The 17,174-nt window shown below is 46.4% G+C and overlaps 1 protein-coding gene across 2 annotated transcripts in view; it reads right to left on the bottom strand.

Annotated features, from left to right (window-relative positions):
• Nucleotides 1-16,432, bottom strand: part of eif2b3 (eukaryotic translation initiation factor 2B, subunit 3 gamma) — a 45,087-nt gene extending 28,655 nt beyond the window's left edge. Inside the window, exons 1-5 of one of the 2 annotated variants that reach the window (XM_064341686.1) lie at nt 16,095-16,432; nt 15,381-15,537; nt 10,958-11,097; nt 4,932-5,091; nt 3,881-3,992 (exon numbers count right to left, since the gene is read on the bottom strand). In XM_064341686.1, the coding sequence (XP_064197756.1) occupies nt 3,881-3,992; nt 4,932-5,091; nt 10,958-11,097; nt 15,381-15,528 (560 nt within the window). In that variant the 5' untranslated portion in view covers nt 15,529-15,537; nt 16,095-16,432. The remainder of the gene's footprint in view (nt 1-3,880; nt 3,993-4,931; nt 5,092-10,957; nt 11,098-15,380; nt 15,538-16,094) is intronic. The other variant, XM_064341685.1, reaches the window with a different exon arrangement.
• Nucleotides 16,433-17,174: the final 742 nt, after the last annotated feature.

The raw sequence follows: 17,174 nt of genomic DNA, 5'->3' as shown, positions 1-17,174 counted from the left end.
CGAAGACGCTCCCGTCGCCGGGCAACACGCCCCATATTTCAATAACCGCAACCGAAACTGACACCTGCCCCGCAAATTAGCCGGCTGGGAGCTTAAGCTAGCAGCGGCGCGGGTCGCACACGGACGTCTCCACGGCTACACCGGCGCGATCGCCCAGGACCCGCTCCCTTCAGAACAGGGAACACAGGCGCTGAGCACAGCCTGTTAATCATCACCGAAGGAGCACAACGGACGATGAAATGGACAACGCTCAACAGGAGCGAATGTACACCAAGAAGCACGGGTTTTGGTTTGTTCCAAGGAACAGCTGAGAAAAAATAGGAACACACACTTGCAAGCATTCGTGTGCAGTTTTCGTTTAGTCATATTTGCCAGTGGCTTGAATCCACAGTTCCATGACTCATTTAAACTGGCTGTTTACTTTCCTATACGCAACAGATGCAAAAACATCAAAATCGCAAATACATCAAATTTACTGTGAGTGAGAAACATCTGCGGGTTTTTCTCCCCCCGCACGTCTTTTCCAAAGAAAAAACTACAAAAAACAGTTTCAGCGAATTCATGAGGTTTCTCTGCACAACAGACGAGCGTTAGGAGAAACCCACCCAAGCTAAGGACCCTAAAGAACCAGCCGCTCGGAGGCTGGCTTAAAGATGGAACAAAGGAAACGAAAAAATATTTCCAAACAAGAGTTATTGCCTACGACTTTCATCCTTAACAGTATTAATATAGCACAGCTAATTCTTATTAAACTATCTAAAGGCCAGATTCTGAGCTCCAACAAACCAATTTCATTAGTCAACATAGTGGTTTCCACATGTCCCATCTTCTGCACATGCAAAAAGGCTTTAGCAAGCCTGGCCTCAAGTGTCAGTGTTTTCCTTGTTCTATGCAGCACTACAGTACTGCAGAAGCAGTGAGTATATCTATATGAACATGTTCACTCGCTTCATTTCTTAAATAACCCTGGACGAGCTCATATGCTTAATGGACGTTGCGCATGGTAAATGTAACTGCCTCGCCTCAAACATCCCGGCTTTGGAAAAGAGCACCGCACCACGGTGCCTAAGCAGCAAGGTCCAGGACCCGGACAGACCTGAGCGTTAAACCCTGCAATAGGCTGGAGAGCAGGAGGCCCAATCAGGAGCCAAGCCAGGCGAAACCACGGTAACCATTGCACGTCATGTGACACAGGGCCTCGCTGCGGGCCCTGGCGTGTTTTTAACACCGAAAGTCGTAGTCGTGGAGCACGCCCTGTTCCCCCCCCCGAAAGACGCACGAGGAACCGAACGCTCCTCAGGGCCACAGGAGAAAGTAACATCCAGTTTTTCGTTAATTCTCTGCCCTCCCTGGACAGCTTCGCTCGCTGCGTTCTGGAAGGACGTGTGGCACGAGGCACGCACAGCTCACGTTACCATGCCTCTAAGTCAAACCGCACAATTTTCCTCCAAATAACCCTAATGCTAAGTATTTCTTCAGGGGAAAAGCCACGATTAATAATAATTACTGGCAGTTCTCTTTCCCCCTAATGTGATGAATTTGACTGCAGGAATTAGAGTAGCAACGGCTAGTCAATAAATCACGCTGCTCTCAGGCATAACGGAGAGAAAAGTCGCCCAGTAAAATCATTTTCCAGTCAGGCGAACGAAGATTTGCACAGAACGGCTAAATTACTATTCATCACACACACTAGCTTCCCGGGCTGGTGAAATAGGCTTACATCACACACCGCTCACCATGCTAGCTTGGGCATTTGCTTTTGCTCATCAAGGAAAATCAGACACAGCAAGCTAACATTAGCGACCTGATGCTATATCCCTACAACCTGATGCTAAATGACTAAGAGATACTGAATAATAAGGTTTTTTTGTGAATTGCCCAGGTACCAGGATGAAAGCTTTCAAGGCAAAGACACAGATTGTCTTAAACACAGACAAACTCAATTCCCTGTAAGCACCAACGGCGGCACACAGTGGTGTCTGAACTGCACAGAAAGGCACACGCGAGGCAATCGGGAGACATCTGTCCAAGATTATATATGTTGACGACCGCGCTAGCGATACTGACAAACTTGTCAAGCTCGGTAATTTTCTGGCCTCGGCAGTTTCCTCCCCAGCTGGGATCGCGCTCACATCAGCGACGGACTATTCGTACACAACAGACATCACAACGGGCACCGTCTGTAAATACGGCGCCGAACAAACGTTGATTGCGTTTACTCCGTTGTGATTGGCTTGCCGTTATTTGTTATCGTACGCTAGCCGATTCCCTAGCCAATACTATGAATACAGAGCACGATAAACCGAAAAACATGTTATTATCATATCGTATTCTCAGAGAGGATAAACTGTGGTGGTTCCTCCGACTATAGGACTTCTTGGTTAGTTAACCCTTTAAAGGTCTTGGGTTAGAATGTTGACTGCATGTGATTAGAATGTTCTTAACTGAACATTCTAATGCTGATGTAACAATCACTACTGGTAATTCAAAGTAATGGAGTTCTAGAACACAGACTCAGAATTTTGGGGAGCAAAAGAAATTCCAAAAAACCTACTTTTCAAAGGGTTAAATACTCCACACTTCACAGTGACCTGTTTCTCCAGCCCTGTTTCCAAGGTGGAGGTTGAGGCATTCCAGTTTCCCCCCCTCCCCATGCTTTACTTTGGTAGCAAGAGGCAATGAATTCACTGTATTTGACTTTTCATCCATTACAGTTTGCCTGCACTGGGGGCTTAAATTCCATTTTTTTTATTACTCAAATGTTTTTGGACCACACGATTCACAAATGAATGTAGAAAAACACGGGCGGAATAACAGATGAACCTGCCGAATTTCCCCAACTAATTTCTTCACCTTCGGCCAATGAACACTTTCAGAGTCGTATGAATATTCTTCGGGTGTTTCGTTCATTTATTTATTTATTTGTTTGTTTGCCAGACAGAAAGGAAAATTTTTAGCCTGCTAGCATGACCATGCAATAATAAAACGGCATAGCTGTGATCGAAATAAATCAGATGCAGCTAAAACAAATTAAAAGCCATCATGCTCGTGTTTTACTGACAAAAACTTTGAGTAAATACCGTTGTGATGCGTCATTACACTTCTCTCTGGCTACTTTCAATGGGGCATGGAGGTACGGGAGTCACACCATGTTCCTTAGGAACATAAACGCGCTGTGTGGCTCACGCATACCTTCGCTACGCATAACGGTTCGTAACTGTCCAGGCGACCGGCTACAATGGCGCTTTTTAGACCGAGCTACCATCTGGCATAATCCAGAAAAAAAAACACACAGATTCTGAAATAAAAAACGTATTGCTATGCGCGCACTCTGTTCAAATCTCTCAGAGGCCGGGGTACACCTTCATTTTGGCTCCGTACGCAAAGTGTTGTCTTTAAGCCAAGGTCAGCCGTGGACGCAAATTGCACGGCAGCGGTGGCCAGAGCCAAGGTATGTAGCTAGACAAATAAGTCGTTCCCGAAAACTAGGCCATTCATTACGGAATTTTTGGCTGATTAAATGTTTCCAGATACGCGTTTTCCTCAATAACGTACGGAGCGCCGCCACGGAACGCCTCGTTTTTGCTCGCATGGCGAAAGTGGCCCAGCGTTGCGGGAGGACGCTGTTCTTTCCGAACCCGACCTCCCCTCTTGCCTGGCGGCACAGAGACACACCGGCCTTTGTTCGTGTCCCGCCCTGCCCTCGCACGCCCAAGCGCGTTGGCACGGCAACGTGGGGTATTTGAGGCAGGTGACTCGTGCACGCGCTCACCGGAGCCCTTGAGGGCAATGGCGGCGGCGGCAATGGCGAGGTTAAGCTAACGAGGTTTCCCGCTCGGCCGAAGCGGCGGCTAACAGCCGTTAGCGCTCGGACACTCACTTGCGCATGATGGACTTCCTGATGACGAGGTCTTCGTCCAGGTCCGCCTCGTTGGCCATGAAGAGGAGCCTCTTTCCCGAGCTGTCCACCCCCACGAAATCCCGCTGCTCCCCTGGGGGGGGGGGTGAGACACGGAAAGACCCGCTCATTGATGACCCCAACAGGCATCCTGCTGTCAATCATCCTCACAGCAGACCCACAGCCAGCTATTCCCCCAGCTAACACACAACGTTCTGACAACGTTGCCACCATGTAGTGGCAATGCTATTGTTAACACTGACAAAACGTTCCAGTAATATTGTGAGAGGGTTCTGTGTTAGCAGGGAGAGCACACATCTACCTGTACTGCACAAACTGAATGTGGGACGCCCGTTGCAGACAAACACCATCAATCACAGCTCAACTGACACAACCCGTAGTTTCAAAAACAAACACAGCCAGCAGCATCGGCCAACCACGAGGCCCGAGAAACAGACCACGGAGATTTTGGTTTATTCTAAACTCCTGATTGCTATAATGTGCCATTATTTCTAAAAATGACCTTGTGTTCAAGGTTTTCCCCCCCTTTTTTAAAGCCAGATCTCTACTAAAATTTCACTACTTTTTGAAAACCATTGCTTAGTGAAATAGTGACAGTTTAAAATATACACATACTTTTGTTCACTGAATAAAAATGTAAAAAATCTAAATGACAACATATGAACATGACATTTCATTTTTTTTGCTTTATTCACGAAGGGAGAAAGTGGATAAGAGACGTAGAAGGGATCACAGCCCAGATGGTGCCATGGCGGCAGAGGGGGGGGCACGTTGGGTGGGAGGGGGCGGTACTCGTATATATCTGGAGAATCAGCCTCTCTACAGACTGCACCAAACATCCGCCAAAAAAAACAACCTGTTTTTAACCGTCAGATCAATGTGCTATTTAGTGCACAGTATTTACAGTTAAAGAACACAGAGGGCAGTCCTAAATAAACAGAGGTAGTAATAAATGCAGTAAGTGGCTCCTGCTTTTTTCGGAAGGTGACGGGCCGGGGGGGCGGAACCCTACCTCCCTTCTTCTTCCCCTTCTGTCCCGGGACGGTCTCGGTGAACTCGTGGGTCTTGCTCATCAGCATGGACAGCGCGGCGTCGTGGGCGCGGAACAGGTCTACCACCTCGTGCAGCGCCGCGTCCGTGATGAGGTCACAGCTCACCACCAGGACGTCCGTCTGCGTGGGGGGGGAGGGGGGGGGGGGGTACAGAGGGGCAGTCTCACATTATAGCCCCTTACAGGACTCCGCCCTTCCTTCCTGGGCATGAACGTGCGATGGGCTTTCAGGAACTTTTTCACAAATATCGAGTTACTGCAAAACAGGTCTTTGTCTGGATACATTCTGTGGAGAGCCGCGGCCTGCTTGGTCTAATAATAGAGCTCACATCGGCTTTAATGAACGTGCCAAACGCACAGTTTTCAAACAAACAGCAAGTCTAAATCAAAGGGCCAGATTTAGCAGAAAACCAAACTCGTTCAGTAAACCTCGACAGCTGTAGTGCCTGAAGCAAAGTCTAATGTAGAACTGAAAGAAAAAAAGAAAAAAAAAACTAATATTTTCCCATTAGACATCATTTTTACCTCTGCCTTATTATTACCAGTGACTGACGTGCAATGTGTGTGGCGTACTGACAAAGGTCTCAATATCAGCTCTGTCTGGACTGTTTTAGCACAAGCAGTCCAAGGCCCAATTTAAAAAACGTATTTTCCATTTTTCTCCATTTCCTTTTTCATTAATCTTCATTTCCTCTCGGCGTCTCAAACGCTGGCGTTTCCGTGGCAGTGTGAGTGAGACGGCCGCTCGGGCCAACGGCGGGAGCCGCGTTCCTCGACGGAAAAACCGCGCTCGTTCAGAACGCCTTCGGCCGAGAGGACGGACGTTTCAGACGCACGTCGGCGGTCTTGTTTCGACGGCTTCGCGCTCCGCGGAGCACACGCCGCTGAAGTCGCATCGCGCTTCCTTCGCAAAAAAATCGTCCCCTTTCATTCCCCCGGACATACGTTCGCTGGCAGAGGACAAACGAAGCAGGACACGCAACGAGGCTCACGCTAAGTTCCTGCTAAGCTTACATCCAGATGAGTGTGTTAAGCAGGACACTTTCGTTTGGGTAAACTGATACCTACGAATTCAGCTGAAAGCAAATTACTCTAAGAAAGGAATACATTTGACCAGACCTAAACAAAACAAAGGTTCGGTCACAATGTCTGCATACATGTACATTATACACACACAGTGAACTCGTATGTAAAAATAGGTTGGAACTTTCCTTGGCCCTACGGTATTTTACTGCCAGCCGTGGTGTTTTTCTGAACCCGTGATCTGTTTTTGATAGCATGTTATGAAATGGAGGGGAGTAATGTTTTACACGGAGATCCAGCAGCGGCTGCCGGCCTCCGCCAACTCCGGTGTGCCTCCGGAACGGTATCAGTGTCACATCTGATGGACGTCATTACACCGCCGTTAACCCCAAATCAGCCGTTCCGGGTTCCCCCCCCCCGCTGTTCCAGCACCACTGTTCACGGGCTCCATTTCTCCTCGTCCTCGCAACGCGGTCTGTTTCATTCGGAGGTCCGATGAGCCCGTAGGCCCCCCGGTTTGTCATTCTGCAGCGGCCAATCCCAACCCTTCGCACCGAACGTACGCACGCGCAGGCTCGCGCTTACCTAGCAAGCCCCCTAAAACGCCCGTAGCGCACAAAAGGGGAAAGCTTAGTTACGTTCTCCTGCCGACGGTCACGACAACACACACACACACACACACACACACAACTAAAGGGTTTTATGAAAGGAGGGAGCGTGAAGCTCAGTGATAAACGCCGCGCTCTCTCGGCTCCAGTCCTTGGCGGGTCCTGGGGGTGGGGGGAAGGGGGGCGGGGGGCGATAAATCGTGGCGCGCCTCGCCGCTGTTTCTGTTTCAGGCGTCTGGTTGCCATCTGCTCTGCCCATGGCGGGGTTCGCGGGTAAATAAACAGGCTGAGCCCGCGAGGGGGGGGAGGGGGGGGGGGGGTTTTGTGCACAGCTGTAGGGAATAAGACTGTGGCTGCAAACATAGAGCACTAACAAATTATTCAAATTCATCACGACACAATGTTGTCCTTATGGTGTTAACTTAAATAACCTAATGTATAATCGAAAATGAATGAGTTTATCAGCAAAATACAATGCCAACGATAGTGGGTCAGTCAGAAGAGAAAAAGGAATTTTTTTTATAAGTAATTCTGTGGCTAAAAGCTTTGCGACTGTGTTTATAGACTGCTTCTCGTTTTATTTTAATACATTTAAAGAATTTCCAGCATGCTAGACGTTCAGATAAATAAACCACATTGTTGAAGCAATACTCTAACTCATCTTCATTTACAAACGACCCACGTGTGGTTGCTCACCTACCACTGCCATTTCAAATATGTCTATTAAAAAATGTATAAATAGTAATCCACCAGTCATCTCGGTAAGGAATGTACAGTAAACTGAGCTGAGAGCAGCTGGCAGTCCGAGTTAAGTCATAAAATAAACAGGGCATAAAGGCCGCGGTGGTCTTATTCAGGACAAGCCAGCCAGCCCAACACCTGGCGCGGCTAACTGAGGCTACGCTAGCGCGGTTTGGGCTACGCTAGCGCGGCGGGTAGCGGCGGAGGCATGCGCCGGGCAGCTGAACCCGACGCTGCGGCGCTGCCGGTAGCCAGAGGGACGGGCCTGACCCGGTTTTGGCCTTTCTCCCACGCGTGCTGATCGGGTCAGCCCACCCACAGGCGGTGTTCCGTCTGCCCCCCCCCCCCCCCCCCCGCCCCCAGGCCAGGTGAGACCACCCAGACGGCGGGAGAACGTCGCGCCCCCCCCTCCGCGCGGTCTCAACACATCATCAGTCACCCCGGTGCTGCCGCGGTCGCGTCCCGGAAAGGGCCGGAACACCGCTGTCACGCGAGCCTCCGCCAGGCGGACATTTTAAACTGCGCGCCCAAATCAATAACACACAACAAAAAGAGCGGTGCGTACACACACACGTAGCTAAATTTAAAAATACATTAATAAAGAGTTCTGTGCGTACACACGCACGTAGCTCAATTAAAAATTTATAATAAAAAGAACAGCGAGTACAAACACACACACACAAACACACTAAATTATTTATTACTAAACTAGAGCTTATGTTATGATTAATCTCATAATTGTTTTTTATTTCATCATTCAATGAATTCAATTCTAAACATAAAAAAGATCATCAGAAGAACTGGAAAAATCTTAAACGAATTTTTGTTGCTTCTAGCCAACACAGCAGGCACAAAAATGCGCTACATATTCTTTCCACCAGCAGACGGAAAGCTTTTTTTCCCTGCGATATGAACAGCAGTACTGGTAGACAGTTACCCATTTCTGTGAATGAAAGACAAGACGGCTGTTTATCTGAACATCTGAATTCAGACAAGACCAAACAGGTCCCATAAGCGCGCTGATATTCTCATTCTTTCCAGCGTTTCCCACAATTCTAGGTCTTCCTTATCTCCCCCAAACCCCCCCCCCCACCCAACCCAGGTTGCTACAAAGACCTACAAGTTCTAAAAAAGTTTATTCTGGTTTTTTTCTTACAGTTCTCCTAACTGTAAGAGGAGCTCCTGAAGGAGTCATTTCCACTTTCCCGTCACATACTCTATTTTGACAGGCACGAAGCACTGCAGACCTGAACGATGGCTTAGCTGCAACGATGGACACTGACAGAAAGGGGGAGCTCTTCCAAAGAAAGGGGGCGAGGAGTTGGGATAAAAGGGAACCAGCCGCACCACGGCCCTGGATGTCTCCTAAATGCATCTCCAGAGCCCGTCCCGGCGAAAAGCGTACCCCATCCCATAAAGGTAATAAATGAGGCAGGGGAAGTGTGGTACTGCTGCGGAAACACGAAGGTTAGAGCAGAGGTTGGATTATAATTCATCTCAATGGGTTCCTGTGCCGGAACAGGCTGCTCTTTGGTCTTTTTATTATTTTTTATTTTATTTTATACACTTAGAAATTCTGAATCTATGGAAAGTTTTTTTTTTTTTTTTTAAATGCCTTGCTCTTTCAGCTTGTGGTAAATAACTTTAAAAAAACCTTAAATTCTTTTTTTTTTCCAGAAAGAAGAGTTCTGGCTGTCATGGCTACTCTACTGTGAACAGCGAGCTCATTTAAAAAAAAAAAAAAAACCCCCCACTTGATCCCATTTTGCGATGAGACCTGAAAGCGTGCTTCGGGCCCCCAGATAAGGATTTGGAGTACAGTCAGAGGGGCCCCGTCACTCGTCACATACGTGAGCGTTCGTGCACCGGGAGGCTCTGCAGATCAATGCGTCTAATCTGCCCGGCTGCGCTAGATTAGAAATAAAGACAGCCCGCAAGCCTGCGTGCCGCGGCAGGCCCTCCCAGAGCCGCCGCGCTCAGCCTCCGACAAAAGCGCCACAAACGCGTGTTTGTTTCCGTGAATTTCACGTGATTTTTTTTGTTTAAACGCCAAAAAAAACAAAAAAAAATGTCAACGTGCGGAATACCCGTTTTTAAATTTCTTAGTTTGAAGTTCTTGATGTTACGCAATATTCGTTGCTTTTAAAAGCACAAAATTCTGCACTGTTAAGAACAGTTGCTCTCAACAACGAAATGGTGAGATTTTCGGGCAATTGTGGAGATTTTCACCAATTATCCACTTGCAGTTGTATAAAAACGTTCGCATAAATGTTTGCAGTAATACAGACGGGCAGATCCTAAGACAGCTCAAAATGGTGGGGTGGTGGAGACAGGAGGGGAAGAGGCGAATCAGAGGTTCCTGCCTTCCCCCCCCCCTCCGAATGGGCGTCCCACACCCGTTTTTCGGCACGGCTGCTTCTTGGACAGTGCCGGGGCCCTCTGTGACATCATGTGTTTGGAGAGTTGGGGGGTGGGTGAGGGGGGAGAGGAGGGAGGGAGGGAGGGAGGGAAGGAGAGGGGGAGGGGGAGAGGGGGAGGGGGCAGGGCGGGGGCGGGCTTTCAGCAGGTGAAATGAGGCGCTTCGTGCAGCCGGGCCAGGAGCGCACGGATCAGTGCTCGCCCAGCGGCACACAGGATCCGTGCCTTCAACAGCCCCGCTGACCTCGGCCTGTCCGCACCGCGTCCAGGTGAAACCCGGCCCGTCTCTCCTCTGTAGGCCCATTCAGGGGGCCGTCGGGCGCCCCCCCCGCCGCCGCCCCAGCGCAAACACTGACGCTCTGTGAGAGGAGCCCCCAGCTGGGACTGCGCCACGCTTTTATGAGGGGACGGGGGGGGCGGGATGGGGGGGCTTGCCCTTCTGAGATCTTGTCCGTCTTTCATCTACATTTTTAAAAAACGCCGTGACCCGCCATGCTTACGGCTGATTTTGCGGCCCTGGTTGCCCGTGAAATAAGACCTTACATGCTAAGGCGCAGAAAGACTGTCTGTTCAGTTCAGACAAGTGAGTGAATTTGCACTCTGTGTGCATTAAGTTGGCAGAAAATTACATTGCTAATTAATGCGGTGTCAAATTAAAAGCTCTGCATTATCTTACAATGGAATTCTAGGAAGGAAAATGTGGTTTTAGGCACACATGGTGTCAGATGGTGACTCACAGGAAAGGGCGCTGCAGCCAACAAACTTTGATTGCTGAGTTAATACGGAAAACCACAAGTGTTTAGACATATTTGGCACAAGTCATACACATACAAAAGGCTTTGCTTCCAGACACTTTATCGACACACCTCTGAATTTATTGAACCATCGAGCACTTGGCACGTAGACTGTGAACTTGTCCTCCTCTGGAACAGGCACTTTCCCCAACTGCGACTTGGGAGGCCTTCACATTACATCACGAGCATTTAGCAGAGTGACTTAAACAGGTTTCAAAATTTTTTTTTTTTAACACCCAGTTGGATATACTGTAGCAACGCAGGTCAAGTACCTTGCTCAAGGCTACAACAGCGGTGTCCGAACCCGGGAATCGAACCGCCAACTTTTCGGTTAAAAGTCCAGTTCTTTAACCATTACGCTACACTGCTGCCCGTGCCTCACGCCTGACCCCTCGCCCCTCACCTTGATCTTCTGCTGGATGTGCCTCAGGGCGTCGGCCGTGCCCATGTCGGCCTCGTCCTGGATGCACACCACGTCCAGCTTCATCTTCGTGTCCAGGTTCAGAAGCTTCTGGACCTCCTTGGTCGTGATGACGATGACCTCTGCGGGGGCAGAAAACATGGGCGGGTCGGAGAGTAAAGGCTTGGCTAGGCAACGGCATCCGCAGTTCGCTAACACATTCAACAAACGGCTTGGATTTTATTTAGCAGTGGACTTCCTCTTTTCCTACTGCTGAAGGAAAAGAGGCGGGCTCGGGGGCCTGAAAACAACCCGCAGCCTACACATGGGGAAGGGTGCAATTCTGTATTACCGCACAAAAGGTAGACGCCATTTCAAATGACTTCCAGTCGATTATCTTAACGGCTAAAATGATTCACAATTTTCCAGGGCAACAAAAGGTATAACCGAGTGCCAATCAAATATGACCTACTGTGAAGGTTCCAGGGTGGCTACAACTGAACTTTGACCAACAGCCATTCCAAATGGGCCTTTGACAGAGGCTCTATGCGATCTAACATGATCAAGGTAAAAAAAAAACCCATTCCGTGGCATTCAGCTCCATTTAACCGTACTGAAAGGTGCACAAAGCTGATGAACATCAGCAAACAAAAAAGGGCAAGAGCTCTTCTGAAGACCTGGAGCCCGACGAACAAGACAAAGGTGAGCGCAAGAAAAACAAGCCGTCGAGCCAGGAAGATGGGCTTCAATAGCACAGACTGATGGCGAATGAATGACTAACTGCCTGTGGTCTGTCTGTCAGACAGATGTCTGCGTATTTACACTGGAGATACGACGTTGAGCAAGACGCTTTCAATACGTCCTTTGTGCTTCTCAAAGCACCTTTGCAAATCCACTCCGCTGAACAAAGGACGACGCGCCGCGATTCGGCTTCACGCTACAAGCGGAGAGGCCAAGTTTCTTACTCGGTCGTGCTTCGTCTTGCGAAAGCAAACTGCGGGGCTTACTGGCGGCTCGACGCAAACACGGCCACGGTACGGAGGCGGTCGCGGCTGCCCGGGCAGAAGCCCGCTCTAAATCGACCAGCGAAAAACTGGCGGGCCTTTGTGCAGCGCATGTGTGAAAAGCCTTCTGGATTTGGATCTCATGCATAACTGCTTTCAAACCCGCTTTGGAGCTAGACCTCAGCGCTAGATCCGTACGATGGCAGCATCTTTGTTCCAACTCAACACTCGACCATCCTTGAGTAAACCTGTCTAAACGGGCACCGGAGCTCCCGCTGTTGAACACCTCACAGATGCCAAGCGGGTTTTCAGAAACGCTCGGCCTAAATCTCTGGATACACACTTTCTGTACAGGGCCAACTAAAAATGTACAAATTCCACTTCTGTAGTACCTTGGTATAGCATAGTTGAAGAAGTATTCACATTAACATTGTTATGTACCTAACCAGTCAAGACTAAAAATCCATAATGTTAGTAATCATACTGGAACATAAACCCAAACACATATATTGGATTAGAAAGGAGAACGGGCTTTATAGGGAGTACTTGCATGGTATGCATGCATGTATGTATGTATGTATGTACATATGTATGTATGCATGCATATATGTACTGTATGTTTATGTATTCACATAATGACAAGCTTAAAATTCGTCCTGCCTTCAAACTTCGGTTAGAATGTGAGTGGATGATTTCATATTACAAATATTTCTAGGCAACTGACAGCCTGGCAGATTGTTCCCCTTCAGCATTCTGCATACAGAATGTGTTAATGGAGCAAACTATGCTTTTGATTGACTGGAAGTCTTTCACTGAACCAGAAGACTAAGATGTTCCATTAAATACAGTAACATTCAATGAGCTTATCGATGCCAGAGAAAGACCAGATGAAAAAAAATCACACTTGTACATTTCAACATGAGCTGATATCGAGTTTGATTGTTTTGGGTCCCAACGCACTTTTCAGGAACAGTGGTGGAACCGGCGCTGGGGGTTGGACTCGCGTCCAGCACATATGGTTCTGGTCTCGAGTTCGGAATCTAGCTCAGACAGGGTGGCCTTGACCACAGCGCAGCGTTCCAGGCAGCCGGGCTCGGATTCAGCAATTATGTATGGCTGGGAAACCTTACAGATTTCAGTCGAAGACCCCAGGCAACTGCTGTTCTGCGTGCCACTTCACAACAGGCCTGAGAGTCCTCACATACACCCACCGACCCACGCTACGCTAGTTACCACCGCAGCGTCTGTCAACGCTCCACAGACCTACTCGCCGCCATTTGAACATCACCGCCCTGTCTGGACGCTCGTGCCAAAGGGGAAGATAAGACCTGTAATGGCCGTTCCAGGCCTGGTCTGGTGAATGTGTAGCTTTGACACCAGGGATGGAGAGGGACGTCCCGTTTTGGACCACCCCTCAGGACAAGGTGGAGGGTCTGGGTCTGCACCACCCCCAACCCCCCAACACACCAACCCCCCCCCTCCCCCCCCACCATTCCTCCGACTCATTACCAATCAGAGGTGACTAGATTTTTAAAACTAACTGGTAACTGGAGTCCCCTTAAAGCCATCTAGTGACATCACCGTTTCAGCAGGGTTACAGGATAACATTTCCCCCGGTCTCGCTAGCTCCTCCCTCTCGTGAAGGACGACGCATGCTGATCAGCTCAGAAGAGGCCAAGGAGGAGTATAAACAGAAACAAAACTGAACTGTTGACACGCTAACCACACAAATCCATAAATCCACTGTTATACAAACACTTGCGGTCCTGAGTACATCATTACATTCAAGTTCATCATTTGTATGAAGATAACAGCCATGTGCAACTGTGTATTAAGCAACAATATCAAATATATTCAAAGTTAATTTGCGTCCAAGGTAAATATTTTAGATACTCCAGATAAGACACTGAGAACAAGCAATAAATTAACTGGTTTGTAAATAAGAACCTTAACAAGTAAACCGAACATCTTAAGTTCCCTTTTTATCTGACCCGTGTTTTGCAAAGTTATGAATGGAAGAATATATTAATAATCCATCGCAGTATTAATAATAAAAAGCCCATGTCATTTCCTTGGCATTGTTTTACGTTTGTTCACAACAATGCAGGTTTCACATTTATGTTATTTTATTTAATAAACAGCCTACTTACTACACGGGCTGTACCTGAAAAATAATTTGGTTCGGCTCTGTGCCCTTCTTATAATATATATATTATATTATATATAATGTGAGATGGCGCTGCATCCGATGCCAATTTGTTTCTTTTCTTGACCAACATGTCCATACAGTTTATTTAGCATTATGTAGTCCTACCTAGATTCCAGTACCGCTTAACGGCATGAATTGGTTAGAAAAACATACAGCTACATATAGCCATAGTATGCTGTCTTACAGTGGTGGACAACTTCACCAAAGCCAAACATCTGGGAAGAGAAAAAAAAAAGTGCATTGCCTGGGAACTAAATTTAACCTAGACAAAAAATTATACACATGAATGAAATAACAGGGCTGTGTGCTGGCGCGATCTTTGCATTGTGATTGACAATATGATTTGATGGTCACAATGTAACCACATAACAAGCGAAATGATAGCTAATACTCATGTTCCAGATTACACTAAAGCTACTGCACGCAGTTAGAAAAACATGCAGTTATGTTGGTCAGGCCAGCAGACATTCAAGTTTTTTTTTTTTGCTCCCTTCTTTGTTTTTAATATAATTTCGATTTATAAATATGTGTTTACGAAGGATCGACAGAGACTTGAAATGCAATTCACAATTAATTTTCTTATGTGATCAATACAAAACATAACAAATATGCCAAGAATTACTTATCAAGATAGACATAATATATGTACTGCTTTGGATGAAGAGTTACACAGATTATCTGACTTGTAAAACCTGCAGATAGTTTGAGCTATTCAAACGGAACACGATTAACTGTGTTTACATTCTATTGCTTCCCCCCCCCTCTTTTTGGCCATATTAGCTTAGTGCAGTGCACATAATCATATATCTGAGAGTGAATAGAGAGAAAAAGCTATTACTACCATTGCTACTATTATTATTATTATTATTATTATTATTAATAGGGGGTGACATAGCTCAGGAGGTAAGAGCGGTCTGGCAGTCGGAGGGTTGCTGGTTCGATCCTCCACCCTGGGCGTGTCGAAGTGTCCCTGAGCAAGACACATAACCCCTAATTGCTCCCAACAAGTGTGTGTGTGAATGGGTGAATGAGAGGCATCAATTGCAAAGCGCTTTGGATAAAAGTGCTATATAAATGCAGTCCATTTACCATTTAATAATAATAATAATAATAATAAGAATAAATATGAATTTGAGGCATCTGATTTTATGTTGCCAAAAATAATTCATTGTTGTTTTGAATTTGTTGTCGTAGCACGCAGTATTAACGTTACCTTCAAAGCCCACTTTTTCCAGCAAGTTGATGGGATACCAGATGAGAGGCTTGTTCCCGACCGGAAGTAGAGGTTTAGGCATGCTGTAAGTCAGGTCCATCATTCGAGACCCTCCTCCAGCCGCCATCAACACCGCCTGTAACTCCATCTCTCTCTCCTGCGAAAGGGAGCAGTAAATGCACTTACCGGTTCGGGAGATATCACTGCATAATTTCGCTGCGCCTGCGGGCTATGTGGGTCTATAACATTGACAGAGGCCTGTGCGCTAACCCTTTATGGCCCAAGTTATATCGTTAAGTTTACCCCCCCAAAGACAACTTATGACGGTAACGAATAAACGTTCTACCGCCTGCATTTATCTCTGGGATATGAAAACGGCAATGAGAAAAAGGCATTCAGACATTGACTTGCTAGTTACCTGACATTGCCATAGACAGTATTATAGCTCAGTAGCAAACAGGAAAACTAGTGCTGTGCTTGTTTTAGCTACATGATTTTCTACAACGCATCTTTAAAGACACTAAAAGTTCAACATGCCACTGTTCTTGTGGTCAAAGTTAGCCGACGTGAGTTTACAGGTGCCTAATCTACACGTGTCCAGTTAGCACTGTATGAATCAATAATGTAGTAGTTCATCTTGTTAGACATGACGATAAAGCACACGCTGAACTCGGTCTACTTCAGCAGTAAAAATATTGATTCGGTAAGTCTTACCTGGATGAAGCTATCGCTAGATAGCTAAGCAGCTGATCAGTTGATGCAGATAAATCTCCTCACTGTCAACCCACACTGTTGCAGCTGCCAACAAAACGCATGAACGAGCTGCTAAAACGGCAATCTCTGCGTCTTCAATTTTTGAAAATTAGTTTCCGGTTTTCTTTTCAGCGTACATGCAATGATTATAACTCAACAAATACTTAAGATTTTAGCTGATTTCATTTAGAATTTGAAAGTTATCGATGCAAGCCTAAATAGAACCAAGATGTTGCTAGTTCCGTTGTTTAATACGACCCCGGTGAAACAAACGTGGACGCTATGGTTCCTAGCTGATGATGCAACCTTGATGTAACCGCTGTATCAAACAACCTACCTATTTATAGGGAATCATGCGCACAATTTTCTTTTATATATATATATATATATATATATATATATATATATATATATATATATATATATATATATATATATATCTCAAAATAAGTATAATAATAAAATAAGTGTTATATAACACTTTTTGGTGGTTCAGTGACATCTTAAATTCCATTCCCATTAGGCAGCTAAAATAATAACTGTCATTTGAGATTACTAATGGTAAATATATTTTTTTAATTAACAGTACAATATGATTTATAATAATATTAATATAATGGCCATACTTAACTTTTACTGTATACAAAGCCATGGTATTTTAATCAGATTCTTTTTTTAAAGTTTGTTTGCAAACCTTTATGAGAGCTTAAGTTTGTGTGTATTTATTCACTTAATTATATAATGAAAAGTGTAACACGTTCACACATACACACACACACACATGCAGGCACGCCACACACACACACACACAAATAAAAAAAAATAACTTCAGCAGTTCATTGTGTCTTGAACCCTGAAATGGGATCTCGAGGACTCAAATCAATAGTTTCCAGACCCCCGACCTGGGAACATTACCAGCCACCCACCTCCTCGGTTGAGAGACACGACTCAAACCCCAATTCGCAGACCTCCGATGTAACAGCAAATTGAACTCTGGGAATGTGGCTCAGCTTTGTTTTCTCTGGAAAGGAGATGAGCTTC

This window comes from Anguilla rostrata, chromosome 6 (assembly GCF_018555375.3).
Source record: "Anguilla rostrata isolate EN2019 chromosome 6, ASM1855537v3, whole genome shotgun sequence".
Lineage (NCBI taxonomy): Eukaryota > Metazoa > Chordata > Actinopteri > Anguilliformes > Anguillidae > Anguilla > Anguilla rostrata.
This window is presented reverse-complemented; position numbering and strand designations above follow the sequence as displayed.